Source organism: Macaca fascicularis, chromosome 2 (genome assembly GCF_037993035.2).
Source record: "Macaca fascicularis isolate 582-1 chromosome 2, T2T-MFA8v1.1".
NCBI classification, from domain to species: Eukaryota; Metazoa; Chordata; class Mammalia; order Primates; family Cercopithecidae; genus Macaca; species Macaca fascicularis.
Window position 1 is genome coordinate 155,365,555 of NC_088376.1, and position 10,509 is coordinate 155,376,063.

Here is a 10,509-nt window from a genome sequence, read left to right on the forward strand (position 1 = left end):
CTTGAGTCAGTTGAACACAGCATACTGGCTGTGATGCTATTCATGCATACTGTGGGGCTGCACATGCCCCCTGGAGGGTGCCGGGCCGGCAGTGCTGGGCAGGCGTTTGCTTCCTGCCCACCAGCCCAGGTCTTGATTTCTCTTATGCTGCACAGTGAGAAATACTGAGCAACATTGTCTTTAAAGCACTTTAGAAATGGGACACTTGAGGTCAGTCACTGTTGATCATGTTTTTTCTCCTTTAAAAGATCATTAAAATCCGTGCCCAGACGGAGGGAATCAACATCAGTGAGGAGGCACTGAACCACCTGGGGGAGATTGGCACCAAGACGACACTGAGGTGAGCCAGTACCCTGGGCCCGCCGGGGCCTCCCCAGCACAGCCAGGGCTCTCACTGGGGTCATTCTGGACAATAAAGGCAGATCCCTTCCTAGGGCACAGGACTGTATCCATCTGCTCTTCCTGGCGTGATGGGTGCCAGGGCACTTGAGTTTCAAATGCAGAGGATTTATCTGATGGTGTTTAACAAGCTAGAGTAAGGGTGAAGTCCCTGTGGCCTGCAGCAGATGCTCCCCTCTGGTGGGAGTGCTTTGACCCTGGGCCTTCTTGTGGCAGAGAAGATGCATAGAATTAGAGAGTAGGGACCATGTGGCAGCTAATTAGCCAGGGCCCTGGCTCCTGTTCTCCCAGTGATGTTATGAGGCCTGGTAAATCTTTAACTTTTTTGATTTATTTAACCATCAAGCAAATAAAAAATGTCTGGGTGGTGGGTATGGAGAGCCAGGGAGGAGCGCAGACATAGACAGTTCTCCAGCAACTCAAAGGCAGGACCTGCAGAGCATGTCCCTTCACAGTGGCCTGACTCATTGTAAAATCATTGCTTCACAGTCCTCAGCCCTTCCCTACATCCCTTTAGTCAGTTCTTGTTCCTGAGGTTGAAGGCAGAAATGCAAGCTATGAGGTTTGGATGAAGGGGTACTTTTTAAAACGGCAGAGTCTTCATGCCTTTGGATGGGCATGTACTTCCAGCTGGCTGTGTTTTTGTTTCCCTGCCATGTTAAATATCCCTATCTGTTGGACACCTGTATACATTTAAGTTTGCAGTCCTTTTCCAGTAGCAGTGATGTTACTTCCTATTGGAGGATTTGTAGACTGTACTAAAGATTTGGGGAATAGCACTTATGTCTTCTTGGTGGCTCCTGGCCCCTCTCTGATGGGGTAATGACTACAGCTCTCTGAGAAGTGACAACTTTGTCTCCCCTTTTCTGTGCTCATATCAGCTGGCACAAGCCTAGCACTGGGCTCTGCTCCTGGTGTCAGTGCTGCCTGCTGATTTGGGGGAACGGGCTTCGGTGGCCCCAGTTTCACTCCAGCCCTGGCCTCTGTCCACTCTAGGTACTCAGTGCAGCTGCTGACCCCGGCCAACTTGCTTGCTAAAATCAACGGGAAGGACAGCATCGAGAAAGAGCACGTCGAAGAGATCAGTGAGCTTTTCTATGATGCCAAGTCCTCTGCCAAAATCCTGGCTGATCAGCAGGATAAGTACATGAAGTGAGATGGCTGAGGTTTTCAGCAGCAAGAGACTCCCCAGGTGTGTCTGGCCTGGGTCTGGCCTGTGGGCGCTCGCCCCTGGGCTTGGGGCTGCCGTCCCCACTCAGGGCGTGGTCTACAGCACTGTCAGTTCAGTGTGGAAAGCATTTCTTTTTAAATTATCATAACTGTTCCTGTGGTTGCTTTGAAAGAACCCTTCCTTACCTGGTGTGTTTTCTATAAATCTTCATAGGTTATTTTAATCTCTCTCTCTCTATTCTAAGTTTTTTAAAAATAAACTTTGCAGAACAGTTTTAGTTGTAGAGTCATTGTGAACATACCATAGGGAGTTCCCATGTATCTTGTACCCAGTTTCCCTTCTTGTTAACATGTTACATCAGATAGCACATTTGTCACGGTGAATGACCAATACCGATGCATTATTATATTGCATTCACATTTTCTCAGTTTTACCTAATGTCCTTTTTCTGTCTCAGGATCCCATCCGGGATAACCCATTACAACTAGTTGTCATGTCTCCTTAGATGCCTCTTGGCTGTGACATTTTCTTACATTTTCCTTGTTCTTGATGACCCTGACAGTTTTGAGGAGGACTGATCAGGTATTCTGTAGAACATCCCTCAGTTGGGGTTTGTCTTGATGCTTTTCTCGTGAGTAGACTGGGATTGTGGGTTATGGAGAGGAAGATACAGAGGTGAAATGCAATTCTCATCACATCATACCATGTGTGGTTCTCGTCACATGCTAACAACATGACTCATCGTTGATGGTGACCTTGACCCTTGATGGCTGAGGTCATGTTTGTGGGGTCTTCTCACTGTAAAGTTACTCTGTGCTGCCTTTCCATACTGATTTCTTTGGAAGGAAGTCACTATGTGCAGCCCACACTTAAAGGGTGGCGGTTATGCTCACCTCTAGAGAACTGAGTATTTACCAAAATTATTTGGGATTCTGCATGGAAGATTGTATCAGAATGGACTCATGGAAGTTCATCGTATACTTTAGTAGATTTATTTTGTTGCTCAAATTGAGCCAGCTTTGGCCAGTGAGAGCTCTGTCAGTTGGCTCGTGTGTCCCTCTGATGTGTCCCCATCTCTCTGGCCGCATCTCTGGGTTCACCCACTAAGTAAGCAGCAAGGGCAAGTGCAGCACTGGGCAGTGCACTTGACTGGAATGTGCCTTCCCAGTAGGATGAGCGCTGCGTTCTTGCCGTTGCCACGCCTGTCCTTCCCTGCCGGCTCTGTGGTGCCTGAGGTAGGGCTGAGCACCCGGACACTGTTCCTACCACTTGCCCCTTGTGCAAGTTCAGACTGGATCTCTGTGCTGTTATGATATGGGAGGCAGGGCTGACCAGGATGGTCATCTTGGTTCAGTGCTTTAGTCCAAACTAACAATGAGCTCCTTGTGGGGCAAGCAGCATTGTCCTTCCATTAGGGACAGTCCCCTGTAGTCATGTCAAGGGGACAGTGGGAGGGGGCGGAGATGATGCTGGGGATCCCACCTAGCCTGAGAGGCGCCAGCCTGTCCCTGCTGCCAGTGTGAATCTTCTCCCTGGGCCTGGCCCCTGAGGACCCTGGCATGCACAGCAGTGGTGGTAGGACCCTTCATGGAGTCAGCTGTGCATGTGGCCCATGCTGGCTGCCAGTGTCCTCTGAGGCTGCACTTGTCTTTAGCCTCCCCACTCGAGCCATGTTAGACAAACAGAAGAGAGATGCAGCAAGAGCTTATTGCACCAGGGACTGTGTTCACACTCTGCGTTCCATGTTGCCTTCACGGTAGCCTGTGAGACTGGGATAGGTGTGCTAGCCCACTTCCAAGTCCACTTCCATAGAGGAGGAGGGGGCAGTTCAGGCAAGTCCCTTGCCCAGCTAGTGAGAGACGGAACCAGGATTTGAAATCAGGCTGTTTGGAACCTGTGTTCCTAACACCTGGGGGCCATACTGCCTCTTTCTGTGTTGGCATTTAGTGGCAGCTAGGAGCTGTCAAGATCTGACCTTTCTACCAGGCAGGTGAAGGAAGCGGGGTCCAGTGTGGAGAAGGTGACCCACCTAGAGGACAAGAACCAGGCAGGCCTCTGCTCCAGCAGGGCCTCTCACTTGGGCCCCAAGCCTTTCATGGTGTTTAAGGAACAGGATGGAAGTGGTGCTGACAGCAGATCTCCCAGCCGTGGGTGGGGACAGAGTCTTCTTCGGCTGCCCAAGGTACCAACATCCAGAGCAGCCAGGTGAGGAGGGGACCGTGGTCTCGCTCTTCCCAGGCCACAGACCTTTGGTTCCTGCTCCTCAGGTATCCTAGCTGAGGTGGTGCCCAGAGAGCTGGCCCAATTCACTGGTCTGTGCTCCAAAGTGAGGGAGATGGTTCTGGATAGGTAGGAAGGTGAGATTATTTTAATTTTCCTCCTATTTTTTTCCAGCAAGGTCTGTGATTATTACATTAATCTTCTAGGCGAAGTTTTTACGACTGATCCCTCGCCGACTATGAGAAGTTTCTCCATCCATTACTAAGAGGGAAACAGACCCTGGTGGGGAGGAAAATATTTGTTACATCTTATCAGGCTGACACACAATCTAACAACAATTACAGCAGCCCCATTTTTTGCACTATTTCAGCTCCAGTGTGAAAAATTGTTGTAATATTAAAGTGAGGCAGGGTGGGGGCTGGTCATTGGAAGTGGTTGAATATTCCAGGCTCTCAGCCCAGGCTCTCTTGGGTGCCACCCAGGGAGCCAATTGGGTGGCTGAGGAGAGGGAGGGAGGGATTTTCACATAAATCCCAGCACCCTGTCTCATGTGCTAATGGCCCCAGAGATACTTGTGAGACTGGGAAGGGCTCTTGAAAGACGCGTCCCTGGCCGTGGCAGGGAAACCGCCTTGTGCCCTGCCTCATTTTCTCAGTGCAGACACCTTCTTACTGCAACATGTCTTAGGGTTGCATCTGCCAGATTGATTGGTAGGACAGTTTGTTTTTTAGGACTAAGTGGATCGTGCTCTCACACTAGAAAGTGACTTCTTGGTTAGCAAACCTTTCTTAGCCATTTGTATAATAAAATGGGGGTACAGAATGGGGGTGGGGTTGCACTCCCAGTCGACCTCTCTCTCTCAGAAACTGTGGCCAGCCCTGGGCGGAGCAGCTGGGGTACCCCCCTGCTCTGGGAGGGCTGTGGGCAGAGGCGCAGTGGATGGGGACCAAGCGGTTCTGGGGCTCAGCAGGGCATGGCATTGATTGCATTTTCCTCCTCTGTGTGGCCCTTGGTCCTAGCCTCGTGAGTCTTTGGTTTCCTGATGTGAGAGTGGGAAGTTCATAGGCCATAGACCCATGTGAGGACTTGGTGAAGTGACCCACATGTGGCTGCATCAGGTACCCAAGAGACTAACAGGCAGTAAAGAGTTCCTGATCCCTGGCCCACTTGGAAAGAGGTCACAGTTTGTCAAACTGGAGCAAGCAGCCTGCTAGGCCTGCCCGTCCCTTTCGCAGACAGCTGGCACTTGGAAGGACCCTTAGGATCCCCCTGTGTTTGGAAAAAGCCCTGCAGCCCAGAGGGGCCAGCACTGGCTCAGGGCCACACAGCCCAAGAGCGGAGGGGATAGCACGGGGCAACTGCCAGAAACAACGCACTGCTTCTCACCGGGGCCCTGGCATCCCATCCTGGGTGAGGCTCAGCTAGGGCTGAGGCAGCCAGAGGGGGCGAAATGACCACCCCCTTGCCGCGACCAGCGCTGGTGTTTGTCAGGTCAGACCTGCTCTCATTTGGTGTCTGGAAAAGAGGTCCCTCGGGAGGTAGAACAGTGTTCACCCCTCCATTCATGGTCATCCATTCATTCTCCACACAGAAGTTCCTCTTCCTTGCTTCCTCCAGTGTGCGGCCACTCCCCTTCCATTCTGGGGAGAGCAGGATAGGGGGTGAGGGAGTCCTGGGCAGCGGGACTGGGGAGCTCAGGGCGCAGGGTGGGCCACGCAGTGGGGCCCCAGAATGGGGAAGGGGTGGGCCGGCCGCGGGGACTGCCTGTCGGCCCCTGCTGCCCTGCCGCCCCTCCCCGTCACTTGGCGGCAGGCACGGTGATTAATGGCCGGGCCATGCAGGCCGGGCCGCCATCAGCGCGCGTCTAGGCGATGGATGCGGCTGTCAGGCCGGCCCGGCCCGCACTGACCCCCGGGCAGGGGCCCGGCGCGATCAATGGGCGGCGCGCGGCGGGCGGCGGCTGGGCCGGCGCGATAAGATGGGCCGATGGGCGCCCGCCGATTGCCCGCTCCGTCACCCGCCGTCACCGTCACCGTCACGCCGCCAGCGCGCAGATCACTGCGCCGTCAGCGCCGCGTGATTAATGGGGACGCCGGCAGCTGCGGGGAGGGCGCGGGCACGCGGACCCCGCACCCAGAGGGACACGGTGGGGTGCGGGGTGCGCGCTGGGACGCCACACACAGCACACTGCACTTACACTGGAGCCATGTGCAGGGAACGGGGGACACGGCTGGGTGCGGGGTGCATGCTGCAGGTCTGCACACGGGGCACACGGTGCAGGTTTTCACTGGGCTGCGTGAGCGCGTGTGTAGTGGGTGGAGGTCCCGGTGCAGCCGTAACACAAAGGCCTGAGTTACCTAGGCCTGAGGGGTGGGAGGAGGAGGGACCACACCTGCTGTGACCTCTCTACCCCAACCCCTGCCTGGCCTAGGCCTCAGCCACCAGGTCCACCAGCCTCTTCGGCCTTTACAAGCCTGCCCACTGTCCCAACCATCTTTGAGAACCCAGACTTGACTGTCAGGACCCCGACCAAAACCCTTCCACAGGTCCCATGGCTAAATCCCAGGTTCCCCACCCTCCGGGCAGACCCGCAGGAATGCCGATCCTCGCCCCTCCACGCCGGCCCGCCCTGCTGTGCTCCTTTAGCAGACATCGCAAGTGGTCCCATCCCCCAGAGCTTCGTCCCTGGGTCGGGTCATGCTGTTGGGGACGCCCTTAGCGCTCTCAGTGCACGGTTGGCCCTGCTCGCGCCCCACTGGGTGACGGGGGCAGGAGCCGTCTGCCCCACCCCACCCACCCCCCGCCCCAGAGCGCACAAATCCCCACTCGAAGCGACCCGCCTCTCAGGCACTGCCCCTCCAGAAGAGCCCTGGGCCGCCGGGACCCCCTCGGGACTCGAGAGGGAGAGGCTCGCCCAACCCAAATACCCACATGGCGCTAGGGAGGAGCCGCGTGCCAGGTGTGCAGAGAGGGGGCCGGAGGGCTTCCCAAAGCCAGTGACAGGAGCGCAGCAGGGACAGTTGGGCGCGAGTGTGGGACTGACCCGAAGCCCGAACTGCCAAGGGGAGCGAGACAAGGGGAAGGGTGGGGGGCCCGGCTGGGTGGACTGGGGTCTATCCCATGGGCGGTGGGGGTCTCAGGGCCAAGCGGCAGCGGGGACAGTGCCAGCCGCTCTCCCTTTTCCCCTCGAAAACCACAGCCTCCCCAGGACCGCGCGGCGCCCAGCGGGAGCTTGCGAGGACACAGCGCCCCCGCGTGGGTGGACACGCACAGAGCCGCGCCCGTGGCGTTTCAGTCCCAGGCTCCGCCCCCGCCGCGCTGCCCCCATGGGGGCGTGGTCAGGCCTAGCCCGGGGTTCCGAGATTCCAAGTCACACCTAGCACGACTTGGGAAGTCGCGAAGGAAGTGTGCGACTTCCCAGCAGGAGAGGTTGAAGTCCCGGCAGGCAGGGAGGAAGGCGTGTGTGTCCCCACGTGCATGCGGGGAAGGAGCAGTGGGGGAAGGCTGAGTTGGGCTTTCTTTTTTTTGTTTTTTGTTTTTTGTTTTTTGTTTTTTGAGACGGAGTCTCGCTCTGTCGCCCAGGCTGGAGTGCAGTGGCGCGATCTCGGCTCACTGCAAGCTCCGCCTCCTGGGTTTACGCCATTCTCCTGCCTCAGCCTCCTGAGTAGCTGGGACTACAGGCGCCCGCCACCGCGCCCGGCTAATTTTTTGTATTTTTAGTAGAGACGGGGTTTCACCGTGGTCTCGATCTCCTGACCTTGTGATCCGCCCGCCTCGGCCTCCCAAAGTGCTGGGATTACAGGCGTGAGCCACCGCGCCCGGCCTGGGCTTTCAATTAAATGTACATACACTTAGTTTTTTGATGGAAAATTGCCAAAGGTGTGTAGCGTGAAAAACCTCCCTCCACACCTGCCCCCTGCCTCCTGTTCCCTCTCCAGAAGTGCCTGTCTTACACCGGTGTGTTCCTCTAGAGATGGCCAGGACATGCGTGGGGCAGCACACACTCACAGCACCTTCTCAACACTCATTATGAAACATGTCACATGGAAAACTGCAAGAATTACAAGCGATCGCCTCTCAGCCTTTGGCTAAGATCAAGTGTAGTATGTGTTCTTATCAGTTTAATATCTGCTGTCTGAGGACAGTATATTAAATGGATTTTTGGAGCAGGGAGATGGAATAGGACCTTGCTCCTTCCACTCCATGTGTCCACCTGGTATTGCAGTACCTCCAGGAATAGTGCACCTTCTTTGGGGGAATGAAAAAAAGGATTTCAGGTGAGCCCCCATATCCCTGTTGTCTAGGCACTGCCCATCCCTGTCTGCCTGCCAGTCTGCCTTGTCAGTCTTCTGTGCATTTCAAAGTGAGTTGCAGACACAACCACCTCCGTAGTCAAGCACGTGTATCTTTACCTAGAGTTCAGTACTTGATTACAGTTTTTTAATTTTTTTTTTTTTTTGAGACGGAGGTTTGTTCCTGTTGCCCAGGCTGGAGTGCAGTGGCGCAATCTCAGCTCACTGCAACCACCCCCTGCTGGGTTCAAGTGATTCTCCTGCCTCAGCCTCCCAAATAGCTGGGATTACAGGCACATGCCACCATGCCCAGCTAATTTTGTATTTTTAGTAGAGATGGGGTTTCTTCATGTTGGTCAGGCTGGTCTTGAACTCCTGACCTCAGGTGATCTGCCTGCTTTGGCCTCCCAAAGTGCTGTCATTACAGGTGTGAGCCACTGTGCCTGGCCACTTATGGTTATTTTTAAATGTAAAAAATACAGTGAAATGCACAAATCCTAAGTGGAGCATTCCATGAGTCCTGACTAATGAAACCAAACTCCAGTGAAAGATATTACTATTGCCCAGAAAGTTCCTTGTGCCAATCTCTAACACACTAGAGGCAACCACTGTTAGATTTTTTTTTTTTTTTTTGCCATAGATTACGTTTTCCTGCTTTAGAATTTCATGTAAATGAGATCATACAACATGACTTGTTTCTTTCACTTAGCTTTTGAGCTTCGTCAATGTTGTGTGTATGGGTAGTTTGTTCTTTTTTATTGCTGGGTAAAATGCCACCGTGTGGATCCACCACATGTATCCATTGGTGGATGGTCATCTAGGCTATTCCCTATTTTTCAGCTATTATGAAATTCTGTACAAGTCTTTGTATAGGCATACATTTTCATCTTGGGTTTCAATACCCAGGAATAGAATAGCTGGGGGTAGGGTGTGTGTCTAGTTTTATGAGAAATTGCTACGCCTTTTCCTGATGTAGTCTGTTAGTTGCTTCCTACCCCGCTTTTAAACACAAATAGGAACATACGCTGTTTCTTGCTTTCTGTATTTTTCCTTGACAGCATGTCTTGGAGATTCTTCTAACTCAACATATAAAGAATGTCCTCCTAGTTCCTTTCCACAGGGAGGAGCTGCTGTAATTTATTCACCCCCCTCCGATAGGCATTTAGATGTTTCTAGCCTTATTGAGCTGTGCTTTGAAGGATGAACAGGAGCTTGTCAGACAGACAGCAGAGGGAACAAGGCCCACAGGTTAGACAGACACTGCAGAACCCTTTCTGCTGGGGCATGAGCTTTCGAGGGGAGAAGCACCTTCTGTTCCATTTCCCCATGGGGCTCAATAATGTTTGCTGTGTGGAAAGGAGTGGGTGATGTGGCCCTAGAACGGATTGGGGCAGGGGAGTGAGGTGGGCACTACCACTTAGGGGCACACCTGGCTCTCCAGAACCAGGCATTGGTGGGTGCTGAAGTTCAGGTTGGGGCTTCTGCTGACTCTCGGACAGTGCCACATGCCCAACTCCTGGCCCTTGTCAGGAATCTGTTGCTCTTCCCCAGGCCATGGGGCTCAGACCCCTCAGGAATGAGATGGGAGGCTCATACCAGCCTTCCTGAGGACTTCATGCTGGCCTGGCTTCAGCAGGAGCAGGCTGGGGAAGTACCTGCAGGCAGGACCAGCAACCAGACAGGGACTTGGGGTAGGAAGTGAGCCTTAGGCTTTTTGTCCTGGCTCTGGAGCTAAGTGACTTTTGGCTGTACTCTATTTCCCTAGGCCTCAGTTTCTTCACCTATAAAATGGACAGACTTGTTTCCTCCTGGGCCTCTAGTGGGGTGAAGTGAGAGCACATGTAGGAAGTGGCTGGGACAGTGCCTGCCCCAAGGGAAAAAGAAGAGTAAGCCTTACCACCCATCTCTGAGCATGAGTTCCCTTTGCACAGGAAGAGCCAGGTGGAGAGACGCCACAGTAAGCCACACCAGGACCTGCCATCTCGAAGCACGCGTGGCTGCTGGAATGTGGGCTCTGTTTGCCCTCAGGTGAGAGGGGCCACGGCCACAAGTGCAGCCAAGTAGCTGAGGCACGAGAGATGGCCTACTGCTTCCCTGGGGCGGCAGGTTTTCTAACATATTTATATTGGCAAGCACCCTGCCTGCCTCAGCATTTCACAGCGCCTGGCTGGTCTGGAGCCTGAGGCCACGTGCTGTGCTCCTGTCCAGGGCTTCCCTGAGCCTGCTCCTGGGGCCAGCAGGTACAGAGGGAGCGCAGGGCAGACCTGGCTGCACATGTGTCCTGGCAGTCTCAAAACAGTGCTGAGGTGTGGCTTCTGCAAGGCCAGGCCCACACCTGTCCATCAGGTGGTCTCAGAGGGACCATCCTGCTCTGACCCAACTCCCCTTGGAAATCAGTTTCTAAGACAAGGTCTAAGACTACAAGTA

The 10,509-nt window shown here is 54.1% G+C and overlaps 1 protein-coding gene and 1 pseudogene across 4 annotated transcripts in view; both read left to right on the forward strand.

The window, feature by feature from the left end:
- The window catches only part of RUVBL1 (RuvB like AAA ATPase 1), a 42,881-nt gene extending 41,038 nt beyond the window's left edge, over nt 1–1,843 (forward strand). For all 4 annotated transcript variants that reach the window (XM_065539084.1, XM_045385604.2, XM_065539085.2 and 1 more), the window contains 2 exons: nt 249–340; nt 1,396–1,843. In XM_065539084.1, the coding sequence (XP_065395156.1) occupies nt 249–340; nt 1,396–1,555 (252 nt within the window). In that variant the 3' untranslated portion in view covers nt 1,556–1,843. The remainder of the gene's footprint in view (nt 1–248; nt 341–1,395) is intronic.
- A 6,016-nt stretch (nt 1,844–7,859) lies between these two features.
- LOC123572127 (U2 spliceosomal RNA) lies at nt 7,860–8,040 on the forward strand (annotated as a pseudogene).
- The last annotated feature ends 2,469 nt before the right edge of the window (nt 8,041–10,509 follow it).